At 32.7% G+C, this 19,168-nt stretch overlaps 1 protein-coding gene across 1 annotated transcript in view; it reads left to right on the top strand.

Moving 5' to 3' along the window:
* CalpC (calpain C) overlaps positions 1-19,168 on the top strand; it is a 107,372-nt gene that overhangs the window by 57,763 nt on the left and 30,441 nt on the right. Inside the window, exon 3 of the mRNA XM_088236484.1 lies at positions 18,600-18,669. Coding sequence (XP_088092610.1) covers positions 18,600-18,669 — 70 coding nt within the window. The remainder of the gene's footprint in view (positions 1-18,599; positions 18,670-19,168) is intronic.

Raw genomic sequence — 19,168 nt, 5'->3', positions numbered from 1 at the left:
ATCCTTGGTCTTTAAAATGGTTTTCGGGTATGTGGAGGATCTATATTCATTTGATTATTTTATCTGTTGACATTGGCGTTGCCTAGTAAGTATGTAAGTGGAATTATTCAATCGTATGAATCTCACCCGCAACAATAAAGGTTTCAGCTCTTTAACTTCTCAAACGTCATCAGATGGAAGAACCGAAGGAATATAGATATTCTAATTTAAGCAGAATAGTGATTGTAACACATTGTGTAAAGTGATCACTTAAACCACCCAACGACAGGTCATTAGCCCTGTAGATGCCTAGACTTCTATATTACCTTTTCTAAAATGTTCTCTATCTCTGTTGTTGAATGTTACATTGTAATAAAATAAATTCCTGCCGAGAAGGTGGAGGAGAAGAAGCTTTGTAAAGAAAAAGAAGAAATATTGAAAATGATAAAAGATATTTTATGTCAAACATCGTTCTAACAAATCTCATAAAGCAGAAAATAAATTTAAGTGCTATGTATCTACAGATGACCAAATAAAACCGAAGTCCATAGATTTATAAATGATTTAGAAACGCGAATGATTACGTATGGAAACAACGGAAAAATAATAATAGTAGGGAATTTCAATATCAATATACTAGAAAAAGATAATGTACTTAACAATGAATACGTGAATAGCCTTGTAACTTATCACTAAACAATTCTTAATGAAATTTCTGGTAAAAAATAAATATACAAGATGGAATCATTGAGGAAAAAATACGATCATTGACCACGTTTTAACAAATACTGTAGAATCTAAATATATCATATACTACAAAGACACTTTACTTAGTAATCACAAAGCCCTCTAAAAGTCTAAAAATAGATATACCTCTTGAAAGACAAAAAAAGCCAAACAAAAATACACAGTAGAAATAACAAATTATGTCAAATCAAAAGAAAATCTATTGGCGAAAATACATGTAATTAATCGTTTTAAACAGTTACAAGACAATATCTAAAATGGAACACAAAAACCAAGGTCAACTTCACAACGCCAATAAAAGAGGGTTAGCTAACTAAAAACATATTTAAATAAAAAAACTAAAAAAACAAGTATAGAAACAAATGTTCAAAGAAAGAAATAACAATCACCTTGTAACCAAACTAAAAAACATTTAAAAAAAAAAAAAAATAAAATAAGAAAATAAAAAGAAAATTTATAAAATGATAAAAAATCAGCAAAAAGCTGCGGCAACAAACATTGGAAAATTATAATAAAAATAACAAATCAAGAACAAAATTGCAATCACAAACAAAACAAACAAACAAAACGTCACGCCGTTTCCCCGTAGTGGTAGGCAGAGAGGATAGAACGCCACATCACTCTGTGTTTGAATACAGATCTCTCTTTCTCTACATTCATACATCTTCTCATGCACGCACGCCGATTATTTCTTCTTTTGACTTGTCCATCTTTAAGTATTTATGAGCTCGATTGTGCCATGTCTTTCTCGTTCATCCTCATTTTTCGCATCTGTTAACGTTTGCATAGTAGATCCTTTGAGCCATCGTTTCGCTGTCCATTCGCTCTACATGTCCAAACCAACGCAGCACCCCATTATTGATTTTGTCAATAATGCATGTCTCAGCCTTACATAGTTCACGGATCTCAACATTTGTGCACCTATTATTCATCATTGTACCACACATTCACGTGAGCGATCGCATTTCGAAAGCATTCTTCGCTTTTATAAATAATGGTTGACACTAACACTTCTTTGAGAACTGATAGATTTACCTAGTGCGACAAACATTTGTTTGCTAAGGTAAATTTTTGTACACCGTTCACCCTGTTCCCCGCAGTATATTTAATATATTTCTCAGTTTTTCCATCCCTAGTAAATACTTCCCGGAAACATAAATTCTTTTACCTGATTCAGAATATCTTTGTTCACACTGATCTCACATTTAGTTATATTTTCATCACTTATACAAAAGCCATTACTTTCGATTTGGCATCATTCATTAGCAAATTTCTTTTCTTGCATACATTGTAGACTTTTGTAACCAAGAATTGCAGGTTTTCTTTACATACAGAAGACAGTAAACAGTTACATCACTCATTTTTGCTCCTATTTTAAAATCTTTTCGTTCTTTCATACAGTTATCGATGTATACGTTGAACACCCATGGTGACATTACAAATCCCTGTTTGACTCCTTTAGTAATGCTTTCCCGTTTTTGAGGTTTTTCAGCGACAGGTCAAACTCTCTAATGATTGGATCTCCCAAATCATCCGCGTCTACCTCATTTTCTCTTTCTATCAATGCCCTTGTACAGTGACGCAATAGCCCTGATAAGGTAACCATTCACTTCATACTACAATGAAACCTTTTCCAAGTTTTCCCTGTCAGCTCTATCAAATGCTTTTTGCAGACCGACAAATGCCTAAAAAAGCTTTAAGTGTTTAGCCAGATTTTTTTTTGACATATTTTGATTCATACATCCTCTCCCATTTATGAAGCCACTTTGCATATCCCACACTCTATCTTTAGTCACTTTTCTTACTCTTACAATCAGTGTTTTGCCATACATTTTTCCAACAGCACTCAAACGGCTGATAGCTCTTTAGTTTCCGCAATCCACCATAGAGCTTTTCCCTTGTACACAGTGTGATGTAGAAATTCCGGGGGGCGAAGCACCCACCTGAACTTTTCAATCCACCGATTAGTTGAGCCGAGTAAACCATGAGACCATTACAACCTTTTACCAAGGCAAATCTCATCCATCCCATGTGACCCATGCACCACACGAATCCTCGAATAAAAACACATTTTTTGAATTTAATATTTGTTTATTCAAATCTTCTTAAAATATAGATCCCGATAGAAACAAAAATAACTTAATGCCATATCAAAATTCAAAAGCCATAATGCATTATCTATTTCAATAATACCCAAAGAAACACTACATAACCATGTCTGCTTCCTAATGAAGCGTCATGGTGTATTTCTTTTCTTTCCTCCATAAAAGCAACGCGCGTGGCTTTCGACGCTTATCTCAAAGATATTGCCCAGGCAAAAAATTAAAAAAAATGTGACGAAGTACTTATTTAAATTTATTTGTCACAACAGGCATAATTTCAGCCCTCCTCTAATCTGGGAGAGTGTATTCCTCCTCTTAATTTAGGTTAAAAAGCCGTCCAAAAAATATTTCTCCACCTGCCTTTATAAACTCTGTGGCAATGTTACCAAAACCTTGTGCTTTCCCATTCTTCATATACTTATCAGTATTTTTAATTTCTTCCATACTTATCTCCTCTACATCGTCATCTGCATTTATATTTACTTGCGAAAGTAGTTCATTGGCTATATTTCCTGTGTGTGTTTCGTACACCAGCTCAAAATATTCCTTCCATCTCGTTTTAATTCCACTATCATTCGTCGCCATGTCTCCATCGTTTCCTATCAGTATATTTGTTTATATACCTCGTAGTCATACATCCGCTGTCTACTCTTTTGGAAATTTTAACAGCTTTCCAGAATATTTTAATGCTATCTTGTAAAAATTTTGTCATTTCTCTTTCCTTACTCTTTTTCGATGATTTCTTTCATTCACACACACACCCTGTTTTACTCTCTTCTGACATTCAATGTGTATACTTTTTAATGCGTCATACTTACTGGCATCCGTTTTACTTACTGTCACTAAGTTAAATCACGCTTTTTTCTTATCTTGAACGAGCTTTTTTATTTCCTCGTCTCACCATGCATCGCCTTTCTTTCTTCCTGGTTTTGCCAAACCACATACTTTCGTTTCTGATTCACACAAACTTTTTTCAAAGATTTCCACATAGCGCTGACTCCATCCTGTCTCTTCGCGTTCCCACCCACCTATTGTAATATTTTGCAAGTATAACTCTCCCACTATCTTTTTTTCCATTCATCACATTCATCGCACTTGTCCAAAACCTATCCTTTTCAGATTCACAGTCGAAATTTACAGGAGCATATCCTATTATTAAAATAAATGCTGTCAGTCTTATAAACAGTCTAGAACTTATAAAGACAAACTCTTTCATGGACTCTTCATTCTGGGCGACAGAAACGCGACAACACCCTGGCAGACTCTGTCTGTAACTGGGACCCTAAACCTGAGAACCAGGATGTCACCATGTTCCATCGAACCTCTTTCCTTTTACCAAAAAAAAAATACACTCAGTTAACATAACATAAATAAAACTAAAAGATGGGATTTTAACAAGTGATATAGAAAATATATCAAATATCATCAATGAATATAACATCAATGTAAACCTTGCCAGTAAATCAAATGGACCATGTCTAAACGTGTTGGAAAAACGAAGAAGAAAACTAAAAGTACCTTTTTTCTTAGACCAGCAACGATAAAAGAAGTATCTAAAATAATGTATTATCTTTAAAAAATCCATCACCGGGATGTGATAAAATCAAACCTACGATGATAAAAAATCTCAAAGATGCATTAAAAATTAATTAACATGGATGTAAAGTTGGGAATCTATCCGAAAGAATTCAAAACTGCAAGAATTACTCTATAGACCTGTGTTTAATTTCAACAACAACAACAAACCATCACGCCGTTTCCCCGTAGAGGTAGGCAGAGAGGATAGAACGCCATAACACTCTATCTTGGCATACAGACCTCGCTTTTTCTACATTCATACATCTTCTCATGCACGCACGCCGATTATTCCTACTTTTGACATGTCCATCTTCAAGTATTTGATGGGCTTGATTGTGCCATGTCTTTCTCGGTCTTCCTCGTTTTTTGCATCCATCATCATTTGCATCGTAGATCCTTTTAGCCGTTCTTTCGCTGTCCATTCGCTCTACATGGCCAAACAAATGTGTGTGTTTAATTTAAATTTTTTTAATAAAATCTCCGAAAAATAGATACATTTAAGATTAATAGGTCATATCAAAAATCAATATGCTTAAACCAACATGGTTTTCAAGGAAAAAAATGAACCGTTACCGCTCTAGTACATTTAATAAATTACATACAAACAAACACGGATGCTGAAATTCCAATCACATGAGTAATCTTAGATTTTAAAAAAACTTTTGAAAGGGTACATGTTGAGACCATGATGAAAAAAAGGCGTTGGAGTAAATTTCAAGAATGTGAACTGTTGAAATCGTATTTAATAAATCGGAAACCATATACATACTTGTATTAATGAAAAAAAAGTCAAAAACTAGATATATTTTGGGTCCATTATTATATATTTTATAAATTAGTTACTTATATTATATTAGTTACTGTACAATCTTAAAGGAAAAAATATAATGTATGCCGATGACATTGGACTATTTTATAAAAATCAAACTGACATATTAACGAATAATGACAAAAAACGAAGACCCAACTATGTTGACTAAATGGGCAAACATGATTTACTTACTCTTAATAAAAAAAGGAATATTATCCATTATGAACAAAGAAAAAAAATGACAAAATAGATTCTTACATAAATAATGAACGACTAACTAAAACTAATCATTTTAAATACTTAGGACTATTAATAGACATACTCGTGCAATTGACATGGACAATTCATATCAACAATTTAATTAGCAAAGTGGCGACAATATCGAGCCTTTGATCCAAAAACAGAAAAAAATCTATTGTATGAAGCCTATGTTAAAACTAAAATATGTTATATGCAACTACTATGGGGAACAGGAAATAAAAATGATATAAACAAACTACAAAGAAAGCAAAATAAAATAACAAAATTTATATATGATCTCCCTTATTTAACAGCAACTAACGAACTCTTTAAACAAACTAAATAATTTAATGTAACTGGCCTTTTTTAACTAGAATCCTTTTTTTTTAAAAATTGTTACCTGAGAGTATGTAGTTGAGTACACTCGTCCAGGGTTCTGCTTTTCACATTCAGAGTTGTACTCTTCTGCCCGGGTAGTGGCAGTATTACCATGCAATATATTACATCATACTTAAGCCTTGAAAATTATGCAAAGTTGAGAGTTTTATTCACTTCTTCCTACGATTATTCTTCTGCGTGTAGGAATCAGCTACATAAATTTTGTATGTGTGGGTAATCGAATAATATAATTCAAATATTTTTCATTACTTCCTTCCATATCCTCTCTTTCACACCTTTTGACAAGCCTCTATATATAAATTTAGTTTATATTGAACTTGAATTTTTGTCGAAATTTTTTATTGTTCCCTATTATTCCCTTTAAGGTGTACCTTCGATCATTACGTTAGTCATTTCAAATCGCAAGTGACTTTAACTCACTGTAACTACACCGTTCACTGTGTTCCTGGCACTCACCCTCCTTTAAATATATTACTAAGTCATTCCGTCCCTAATAAACATGCTTGCCAGATACACAAATTCTTCTACCTGATTCAGAATATCTCCGTTCACACTGATCTCACATTTAGGTTTACTTTCATTCCTTTCAAAAACCATTACTTTCGATTTATCAACCAACCTCAATTAGCAAATCGCTTTTCGTACATACATCGTAGACTTTTGTTACCCAGAATTGCAGGTTTCGCTAATATTTAAAAAAACATTTTTTTGTCAAAGATCAACTTCATTTATTCATTCCAATTTCAAAAATCGTAGTTAAACTTGAATTTAAGTCTACTGATTTTATTACTCCTTTCACTGTGAGTTTGATAAATTATATGTTTATTATTACATATAAATATGTTGTCATTCTTCCTTATGATACTAAATTGGGAGGGTCCGATGTCTTGTAGGACACCCGCCGGCAAAGTGCGGGATTAAACTGTGCAACTCAGTTAAGCTTAGACTATAACCTGTTTGCGTAATCGGTAGACCGGGGCGTATTGAATCATTTTTTATAAGTTTTAATCTAACTATTCAACATTACAGTGTAATTTGAACTTGAAAACATAATTGTGCTTTCTGGCTTTAGAATGACAACAGGAAATAAAGCCAATTTTGTACAGTTATCATATCGTTTTAATATTTGTAAAATAGTGTCAGCTGGTTCAACACTCCCCGTATCGGGACGTGTTGAACTAGTATACGGGGTGAGTTAAACCGCTATTAAATCAATCATATGAATCAAGAATGAAAGAAGAATCAAACATAGTTTATTTGCAGCATTACACCACAACAAATCAACCAAGCTGTGTGTACCGATTTTTTTGTGTAAATGTAACAATGAGCATAGCATTGTTTAAAAACTATTTAAGAAAAGTCAAATTCTTTAAGAGAAGTCAAACCATGACATGTTTTTCTATTGTAAATATGCATTATGCATCAAAACTAAATAATATATGGTCCCATAAATAAAAGTCGATCTTATTGTATTGCTTACATAATACAATTAATAAAACCTGATGGTTCAATACGCCTAGACCTCCTTTTTTCAATCATTTCATCAAATAATTCTTATATTGCTTCCAAAAGAAAATTTAAAAACCAATACCAAAATTTAGACCAAAAAAGCGTGGCAAATATAATTATTTCAATAAAGACTGAAGACTATTTTTTAAACTTATTTTTCATTCAAAAGACAAACAATTCGCCTCAGTTCTTGTTTAAATTTCACTTGAAAAATAAACGGTGCGTTGTGATCGCGCCTCCTTTCCCGCTAGTCAATACTTGTTCAAACTTATTTATACAGTAATGGGTTCTAGAGATATTAAGGTTCAACACGCCCCGGTCTACCCTACTATATAATTAAGCGATTATTTGCGCTTTTTCTATATATATCAATGAAAATAACAAACCAGTCTAGTCGGCTCGCCTAAAATTATTAAATGTTTTTATCATTTCTAAAGTATGTACAGAAAAGTATAAAATTATCAATTATAATATACTGTTGTTTTCGATTGGATTTTTACGCACAACTTGTTTGCGTAAATCGTTTAGTTATTTGCTGGTTATCTTTGAGCTTTATTATTTTTAAATCCCGTGAGATAACAGGAACTTCACAGACGTTTTCAAATACCGTTAATATATTTTGATTTAGATAAAATCTTCTTGTGGCTCCTTTACATATAGTTTACTTTTAAGAATAATATATCAGCAGAATGACATTGTATCATTTTTTACTATTAATGAAACAGTAACAATGAAAAACTAGACTAATATTTTTAATTGAATCGCATTCACTTCGTAACACTTTATTATAAATTATTATGAAAATAAAACTTTGTTATTAGTGTTACACAATGTATTATTTTACAAGAACACAACTATGGTTTCGGGAGAGCACTCCTCCCATCGACGGGTGACATAAAACTCGGGACGGGTGAGTTCGAAACTATAGTTGTGTTCTTGTAAAATAATAAATTGTGTAACACTAAAAACAAAGTTTTATTATCATAATAATTAATAACTAGACTAATTACAGGTTTAACGTAGAAACAATAAGAGAATAAAAAATAACACTTAGTTCACCTGGAGTTATAAGAAATGGGATGAAAAAACAGGGAAAGAAAAGAGTATGAAAAATGTCGGTAGAGGTAAATTATACAAAAAAATTATGTATTTATTGATAATTAAAAGTAAAAATAATTTACAAACTGCGCAACAAAAAAAACCGCACTTGAACCAGCAGGCTTTTTCTGTCACAATTTCGTTTCGTAGGTTCGTTTGTTCGTCATATCTGGCTCTAATGCAATAAAAATCGTATTTCCATCTCGTACGATACGAATGAATTTACGAAACAAATTAGTTACAGAATAAGTCCGCGACGTAATCTACACTGACTTTAATTGCAACTAGATCGAAAATCTAAAAAAATGGTCACGTTGTATTAACGTTTATCAGCTTTACAAGAACTACTAATCTACACAAAAGTCAAGCTCTCTCACTCGAGTTAACGTTTTTATTACCACGAATACTTTTTTGTCGTTGACGAAAACTCAGAAGTATTTTTTTTTTACTATGCCTAAGTAATAGGTAGGTAGGTACTTATGAATAATGTTTCTACTGATTTATTTTTCAATAACACCTATTCTCTTCTTTTGACCTGAGCCCGTAATCTGTCAGAATTTTGTTTCGTAATTTCGTTCATTTCTCATGTATCTATCTCATTCTAACGTATGGTAATTGCATCATTAAACAGCTTTTTCTACAAAAGCATACAACAACAAAAAACACGATTTACGAAGCTTATGTCAAAAGCAAATTGAACCACCTTCTGGGTAACTGGTAACAAGACAAACATAACAAGGATACAAAGACAATACAATAAAATATTTTAAATTACATACAACTGAACGTAGTTATGCAGAAAGCAGCCAGTCCACAATTTCGGAAAAATGAGATATTGATGTTATTGGGTGCAGTAAGGTCGATTGTACTGCTAAAAACAGCCAGACCACTTTCATATAAAAAAACTGTATTAACCACCTCTGGGAAAAGGTGTCGATCACAAAAACGGCATTTCTCAATTCGCAAAAATCACCCACAAAACTAGAAAAATCGTATGGTACTTTAAAAATCTTTTAAACTGGTCAAATATACAATAAGATTCTTGTTTGTAATATATAAAAAAAAAATACGTATTCATTGTTTATCATTTGTTAAAGTCAAAAACATTCAAACTTTTGTGTAGATTTTATAATTCACTCTTTTCACAAAATGTCTATTATCTCAGTTTCACTTTTCTATGGCTGGCTGCTTTCTGTATAACTACGTTTAACTTGCCCTACCTGACCCCTACGACTAAACTGTAGGAAAAAATAGATCAGTTTAACATAAAATACTTGACGAAAATTGAGACGATAAAAATTATACAGAAAATTTTCAAGACGATGACATAAGATTACCAAAAATCCCGACATACCCAAATATAATACTAAACAACAACACTACCACATTGAACAATCGTGGGACAGTCAGAAATACTATACAATGAGCTTAAACACTACAATGACCTGAACGCTTAACAAATTACACTGGACAAATTTAATGTCAACCTGAAAAAGCGAATTATTACTTTACTAACCAGACGAGTCATAATATTACTAGACCTCATATTTCTAATATAACCCTAGCGGGTTTTTTAAAATCATAAATAAATAAATATTTTATTTTTTAAAATATTTTTTTTAATTACGTTTCGCTCTAATAAATTTATTTACGAAACGAATTACATAGTTACAAAATAAGGCCCCAGTTGGTTTTTAGGTTGGCTGGAAGAAATTGCTTTTAGCGATAAGTCCGCCAACGTACTTTTTATTTGTACTTGAAGATTTAAATAAAATTGTTACGTTTTTTTTTTTCAAAAAAATATTTTTGTTCCAAAGCTTTGGAAATAGTTGTAAATAACTGTGCAAGATAATATAAATCAATTTCTACGATAAAATATTCCCTATTCATAATATTTATGTATGTACATAATATTTTATGTTGTACATTGTAATAATCGCTTTGTTGCAACATTCCGTTTCCTAAACACGGTTTCCCACATTATCTGAGAAGCCCGAGTAGAATAATAGTTAACGTTACTGAGATACATACTGAGTTTATTATTAATTAAATAGTCGAGTAGCACAAACACCACAAATCCGCAGTCAATCTACTACCTTCTATCTTTCTCTTTCTTCCACCTTCTTACTATTGATTGCATAATTAACTTTATTATTTTTTATTCAGCCGAATCAACAATATAAATAATTTAAAGCATCCAAAAAATGTCCACCTCATTGTGATTAGAGAAATTTGCGTTGGTATGTCAAAAAAATAATTTTAGACTAGTTTACCCGTTCACATATGACCTACCATTCTTCTTCTTCATGTGTCACGTCGGGTCCCCCCGACGTTGACAACTACTGAAAAGAAAGCTTCCCTATCCTGAGCAGTACAAAACAGCTCCTCCACAGTTCTAACTGGTCCATGCTCGGATGTTTCGAAGCCAGGAAAGCCGTTTTCTGCCGACCCGTCTACATCCCTCGATCTTCCCCTTCATGACGAGCTGAAGTATGGCATATTTATCATCTCTCAACACATCGGTGGTGAATAGTTTTCTATCCGCATTGGCTCTACGTAATACTTCATTGTTGGTTATCATATCGGTCGAAGATATTTTTATCATTCTACGGTGGATCCACATTTCAAATGCTTCAAGGCGGTTAATAATATTAACTTTAAGAGTCCACGCCTCTACACCGTACAGTAAGCCTCTACACCGAACAGTAAGACCACAGATATATTATATCTATTCAGTGAGTAAGACAGACCATATTTAACATTTGACCATTCGTTGTCACAGATTAAGGTTTATATTATAGTGACAAAGAAGACCTTTCATTTTGTTAAATGCTGTTCGGGCTGCTTCCATTCTGCATATTATCTCAATGTCGTGGTCTAGATTTTCAGTAATGATACTGACCTCCCATTGACTGATTTCAATTATCACCTAAATTGTAATTTTAGTCGTTTTGTTCGTGATTAAATCATACATATTTTTTAATTCTCTGTCCGTTGATTTATTCGTAATCAGAAATACATTTCTTCGTTTGCTTATTTATTGAAGAAAACAAAGTATCTGGAAGAGCGACATATATGAAGGCATTTTAACCTGTTTCGCTTTAAAAATAATACCAAAGAAAGTAAAACTTGAAATGGCTGGCGCGGGGATATCTGATCGTGTGACCTTCCTCGCCCAAACTTGTTGCGTCAGGATTCGCCTACACAGAACCACTCACCCACCCACAACAACCAACAGACAGTGCTGTACGTACACGATAGCCACTTGGGTGTTTTTCAAAAGTAATACTATGTTTAATTGAAATGAAAAAAAGGAAACATTTGGAAGGAATGAAAATATTTTTATTTTTTTTGTACAATGATGACTCGTAATAAAAAGGTCAATTTTCGTAGGAATTCTACAGTAATCTTACAGTACTAGCTTTTGTTTGCCGATTTCGGATTTCTTACTTTCTCCCTAGTTCGAAATATAAATAAACCAGTAAGTTCAGTTTTAAAGTTGTCTACAAATGTCAAAAGATGTATTTATCTTTTTTTACCAGCCATTTTGTGCCGTTAAATGAAACAAAAAAATATATTGCTCCCCGCCAGCTATCCGATGTCGTATTTTTAGAGAACATAAATTAGTTATTATATTATATTATATTTAATATTTACATTTTCAATCAGGTATTTCGTTTTTCATTATTATTGATATGGACTTATAGAGGGCCATTTTTGTTATATTTCAAGGGAGTTGTGAATATTGATTTAATTTATGTTCACGTTAAATGTTATTTAATATTAAATGAGGGCCAAAGGGCCAAATTAACTGGCATGTAACTGTCGCCGATAGCTCGCTCTTAATATTTTAATTCTTCACTATTAAATTTTGATCGCCTACTAATCAAACTTTTTGCGTAGATATTCAATAAATCTATATATTTTTTGTGGTTTTGGTAACATTATTTTGAGTGACAGATTCTTCTTACATTTCGATTACTCCGAACAAAAAACTAATGGTGAGATCAAAGAGACGATATTTCTAGGTGACTGAGATCTGGATTACTGAGTCCTGGAGGGCCGATTACCTAAGGCCCGAAGGGCAGAATTTTCTAGCATGCCAGTCAGTTTACGTCAGTCAGCAACATTCCAATTTTTGGCCATTTTTTAAAACAAAATCGGCGTTGTTTCCGAAATGCTCCGCGTTATATTGGCTCCCAATGCTACTATAGTTGGATAGTTTGTTTGTTTAATAATCCAGGAGCGTCAAATCATAGTATCGTGAAAGCCAATAAAAAGGACCGTTTCTGGAATAGCGAAACGTCATGCAGTCAATTCGCGGTTTCAAGAAGAGTCCTATAGTGTTAAATGCTTAATGTCGCAATCCTTAATAAAAATCATAGTTTGATTTCACGTTTTCGTATTTATTTGATTTTTAATCATCGGTGTAATCATATATGAAGCAAAATGTGAACGCATGCAAAAAATAAATATCCCCAAATTAATCATTCTCCAGGGGGTAGAGAATTTAGAATACCAGCCCTGAACACTGATTTTATGAAGATAATTTCTGCAATTTCCAAGCGTTTTTCTAGTCTAGTTTTGAGTTTTGTCACAGCATCAATTAAAAAAAACGGTCATCATTAAGTTATTACTAATCAAAATCAATCACGACAAAATGAAAACACCTTACTATATTTTATCGTACATATCATGTATATTATACAAGTATATATTTTTTAAATAATTGATTAATTGGGTAATTTTGTTTCTTTAAAAAACGCCGAAATTTATTATATAAAAATTACAATCGGTACTGCATTCTGATCTATAAAACTCAGATTCAAGAACAAATATAAAAATATTTCCAGGCGTAGTATGTGGGTGAAAAAAAATCACCTACACGAATCTCATCTGCATCAATAAAGGTTTTAATCCTTTAGCTTCACAAATCAATAGGTGGAAGAACTGAAAGGATATGGGTATTCAAGCATAAGCAGAATTGCAAATATTACTCAACGTGTAACGTTGTCGCTTAAACCACCTAATGACAAGTCATAAACCCTGTAAATACCTAGACTACCATATTCTCTTCCCTAAAATTTTCTTTATCTCTATTGTTAAATGTTTGTACCTACTCGTTTTTATTTATAAGGTAGGTTCATATTATTTTTATTGATTCACCAGTCAAATACGTTTATTCGTATATTTAATAGGCATAATTTTAAATATTGCATTCTGATGTCATTTTCTTTGTCCGCTGATTATAATCAAAGTATGCAGAATTACGGTTATCATTTACTGGGATTTTATTACCTCAGTAATCTGAGTAATTAATTAATATATATCATGAAAATATCTGACATTGTTTGTAGACGTTGTCGGACAGAAAGGCTACATAGAGGTGCAATGCTCCATACCACAATTTATTATCCATTGGGTATATTGCACAGTATCTTTTTTTTACCTTGCATTATTCACTGTTGGTTTTTACCTTAGAGTAATAAGGCGCTGCTCGCTTAGCGCGTTATTAATTTAAGGTTTCTAGACTTCAGTAAATATGCAGTGCCACAGAAATTCAAAATTGTGATTTTGTTGTCCCGTTTTCAGCACTCCTAAACTGAAACCATTTTTTTTTATTATTATCGAAAATAAAAGACGACTGATACTTTAAACCACAAATTTGGAATATCCAGTGACCAGCTTCATCGCTTTCGCGACATCTTCGAGACTGGTATCTTTATTAAGAAATGCAATATATTTATACAAAACAGAGGTAAGGATAATTCAAAATTATACGAGAGTAAATTAAAATAAATTATTTTTATCTTAAGAATCATTTACAAAGTGTTTCAGGTTACCTAATGAGTTGATATAATGATATTTCTAAGAGTTTAAGTATTGTATATATATTATTTTTGACTGTCTTATCCTTGGATATTCCAAATTTGTGGTTTAAAGTATCACTCGTCGTTTATTTTCTAAAATAAATTACAATGAACTTCCATCAAGAATTTTCACTTATAAACTTTAATGTTTTAGAAATCATTTTGTGTGTATTTTTATTAAAAAGTAGCAGAACAAAATTGTCTGTATCGTATGTCGTACATCCAAAAAAGGCAAATAAATCTAGGAGCTTTTTTTGGAATTTTGGACTGTTGCTTGGGAAGTTGCATTCGTTCCGACGTTTCGGCTACCTTTGCAGGAGCCATATTTAAAAAAAATACATATCAATAAAACGGACCGTGAAATGTTACATGTTTCTTTTTCTATTACAATCTTCTTCAATATATTTAGTTGTTATTAAAACTGTGACTTTGTTCTGTGAGGATTGATTTTTTTTTCTATGTAAATGTTTTATTGTATATCATTAAAAAAATCTCTCCCGTTGTACGAAATAAAATTTTATGACTTTGCCTTATTTCTTAATGAGAGTCTGATCTTCACTTTTTCTCTGGTATATTATTCTTCTTCTTGTGCTCTATCAGATGTCCCTGATATTGGCAATCACTTCCTAAATGGCATCTCTGTCTTGCGCTGCCCGGAACAATTCTTCCACTCATCTCATTCCAGTCGTCTCTTGTGTTGCGCAGCCGAGACGTTTGCCTTCCGCCAGGTCCACGTTGTCCCTCAATTTTGCCCATAACTATAAGTTGGAGGATTTTATACTTGGATCCACGCAGGATGGGACCCAGAAAAGAGATCTTACGGACCTTTATACATTTTAACGATTGTCTGCTGTAATTAGGCTAGACAATAATCTACTTACCCAGAATCACCTGAATCTTATCTTCATCTGGAAATAAAATGAGATTGTTGGTGCCAGATTTTAAAACCAGTTAATTACATTAAATATTTGGGAATAATTATTGACAGAAATCTCCGATGGGAGGTTCAGGTCCTTTTGCTGGTTTCCAGATTAAGAAAGCTGTGTCATGTATTCTGCTCACTTAGGAACATCTTGGACATTTGCACTCTCAGAACGGTGTATTTTGCCCTTTTTCAATCAGTGGCAACCTGTGGTATAGTGGGCTGGGGAGGTTGTACGACGTCTATCATGAACCGCCTAATAAATGTACAAAATTAAATATTCAGAGTGATGCTTCGATATCCCCCCACTTTACCATCTGAGACATTGTTTCAATTTATCAAGGTACTGGACATTAAGATTTTTTTTTAAACGAGTCATTGACCCATTTTTGGTCATGCGGTTATGAGAGGAGATCTCAGCAGAATGTTCGTTCGAGGTTTTCCTGTCTGAATTATTTAATATCAAAAACACGTACGACTATTGATCGGTTAAGTTTATCTTTTGTGGCTCCAGGAGTGTTCAATGTTCTGGATAAACACATTAAATTCTCCAAAACGAAGGCCATTTTCAGTAGAAGTGTACAAGTTTGGATTTTGTCTAAGAGAAGAGACCATTTCAGGAGACTGCTGCGAGATATTGCATAGATTTATATATTATTAAGCGTGTTGTACAGATGTTTATTGAAATATATATTTATTTATTTATTATATATATACGGCCTAAGCCAATCACAACATTTACATGAAGAAACATAAATGCAAGAAACTGAACAAAAAGAACATAAAACTATTTAGCAAAGACAAACAAGGGCAAAACAATAATAGTATACAATATATTTTTTTAAAAAAGAAAGACTAAAAACTTTGAGCTAAACCATGCCAGTCCAACTTCATCCCACACTGTTTAGTCGCGAAGAGATCTACGAAAAGCCGGAAGATCTATCCCAAAAAATTCCAAGTTGTGTGATGAATTGACTAATCTGCACATTCTGGACATTGGGGCATAAAAACCAAAGTTGCTCTTAGAAGATTTTCTAAATAGCAGATTTTGACTTCTGGTGACACGGTTGGGAACATGAAAAGAAATTGATTGCAACAGAGATGGGAGCATCACTTGAAGCATTAAGTATTTTGAAAATGCATATAAAGTCCATCTCGGTTCTACGTCTCTCCAATGAAGACAGATTAAGAGATTCCTCTATTTCAAAATAGGAATAATTACCCCTTTGTAATCAAAGCAACCATGCTACTTTTCTTAGAAAACGGTGTTGGACAGACTCGATATGGTCAATATGAGTCCTGTACAATGGAGACCAAATAGGAGAAGCGTATTTATATGATATTTTTTTTTATTTTTGCTATTGTTTAATAATGTGCATGGATTCACTTTCCATTACGTTGTATCCCAACTTAAAACAGGGCTCTTGGCATCATAGAGTTAGGGATAAGTTTTTTTTTTTTTGTAAAATGTATGAGTAAATTATTTAAAAAAAATAAAAAATTGCTCTCCTCAGAACCTCTACATTGTTGACCAAATCTGTTCACGGTATGCGAAACATTCTTCTGTGAAGCCATATCTCGAATTCCTCCAACCGGTTCGTAGTGCGTGCTTTCAAAGTCCAGGTTTCTGAGCCATACAACAGAACAGACCAAACATCACACCTCACCATTATCTGCCTAAGTTTTGAATTCAATTTATCATTACAGAATATTGTTCTCATTTTGTTGCCATTTTGATTCGAATAACGCTTGAATAGTCCGCTCTGCCAAACGCCATCCACTTCGTATTTTTGATGTTTATATTTGAGCCCAATTTTTCTACTGCATCATTGATCTTAACGAAGAAGTGTTTTTTTATATTTTTATTGAGCATTTCATCCTAAGAAGGATGATAAATAAGAAGTTCTTGAATGTTATCAGCCAAGATGACAGTCATCGGCATATCTTGTATTGTTGATATATGCGCTGTTCATTTTCACTCCATTCGAAGTGTTTTCTTGTGCTTTTTAAAAGACATAATCACGGTACATATTGAGCAATAGAGGCGACAATGTGCAACCCTGCCGTACGCCTCTTCTGATTTTTATTTCGTCAGAAAAGGCATTATCAATTTTAATTTCGACAATCTGGAACCGTTAAAGATTTTTTTATAAAGTTCCTAATTATGTTGCGTTCTACTAGCATTTGCAGCAGTTCGGTAAGTTTTTTGATTTAACATTCGTATTTCTTTAACATAAACTCAGTTAGAATGGTAAATGTTACACAGCATGTAAAGTGGCCACTCAAACCAGTCAATGGCAAGTGATAAGCCCTGTAAATGCCTGAACTTCCGAAAAAATATTTTCCCTCTCTGTTGCAATAAATTTCAAACTAATCTCATTTTAAATTCGGGCCTCTGAAATGATAATTGTGTTCAGTTTGGCTTCTAGATAAAAGACCAGAGCGGCATTTTTTACCGCTACATAGTGAGGCCTTTCTGCATAAAACAATAATAACTTCGGTAGTGACGAGATACAAAAACAGGTTTCAGAATTAAATTGACATTTCCGAACATTCTATACCAGCGAAATTAAAGAAAAAGGTTTTCTGATTTTCAAACAAATCGTAAAGATTCAACTTTGACTGTTTTATTGGCTGAACTTATCGTATTTTATGTGGTCGAATTGTTAATTAAAGTACGTAACATTTAAAATGTCTTTCCACATTAACTAATATTTTTTTTTAATATTTTCAATGGTAAAACATATATTTGGCAAGAACGAACGGTAGTGTAGGACGAGGACAATTAAGGAAGACATAACATGATCAGCTAAATCAAAATATTAAGTCTGGTAACGTCAAAAACAGACTGAACCGAAGGGCATGTTTGATAAAATGTATGAATGTGGATGAAGCTAAGAATATGTGTCAGGATAGACGTGTGTGACGGTCCATCCTCAATGGCGTGATGGTATTTATAATATTTTGTGACTATTTATTTGTCTGAATGTAAATTAAATCTCGTTAGTATTTTGTTTACCATCTATCCTTTATTGAAGCGTTTAAATATAGGTATATTTTAAACCATATCTTTAGAATCAATTTTTGTCAAAACATTATAAGAACCATTTTTTACTAACGCAGTTAAAAAATACTGGGGAGAACTTTTGATATTATATTGAAATGAAAGCGGGAGCTGCGGGAGCGAGGCCCAAAAATTATTCTTTTAAATCAATGTCTGATCATTCAATCCGGTTTTAGACAAGTCTGAATTAAATGACGGAATTACGCAATTCAAGCGTAGCCATTGAAAATCCGAATGGAGCAAGTATTTATTAATTTGTTTTTATTTTCTTTGTTGTCAGGAGCACAGCAACCGCCCAATATTCGTGCATGACTGCCCCCCGCAATTTGATGTAACGACTGGAAAAATGGGTAAGCAACCAATCTATGCACAAGAGACAGCCTCTTTACGAACAAAATGTTATATTGCAAGTTTCATCACACTTGTTTGTGGATATTTAAAGCGATTTAATATATGGATTACTGATTTTTTAGATTTAAATTGTTCTGCGTTTTTGTCTTCATTTTGATACACTGTTTTGCGAATATACACTAAATCCCAATTAATTGTTATCTTTTTTTGCTTTATATGAGTTGAGAATATATTTTTTTATTCAATAATATGTTTTTACATACAGAGTATCGTTTTTTAGAATAATATAATGTTGTTATAATTAATTAACCACCAAAAAATTACTTTCACCGCAAATTGATAAGTATCAGTTCACCTGTATTTTAATAATAATTTATATTATGGTGGCTTTTGTATTTTTGTTTACTTTTATTGATTGCAGTACAATTTTATTTCATTATGCGTATTAATTAGCGAATGTAAACAGAAGCTTAGTATGAGCAACTTTGCCCAGACCTA

This window comes from Micrasema longulum, unplaced genomic scaffold, assembly GCF_059751315.1.
Source record: "Micrasema longulum isolate JH-2025_06_02 unplaced genomic scaffold, ASM5975131v1 h1tg000097l, whole genome shotgun sequence".
NCBI classification, from domain to species: Eukaryota; Metazoa; Arthropoda; class Insecta; order Trichoptera; family Brachycentridae; genus Micrasema; species Micrasema longulum.
This window is presented reverse-complemented; position numbering and strand designations above follow the sequence as displayed.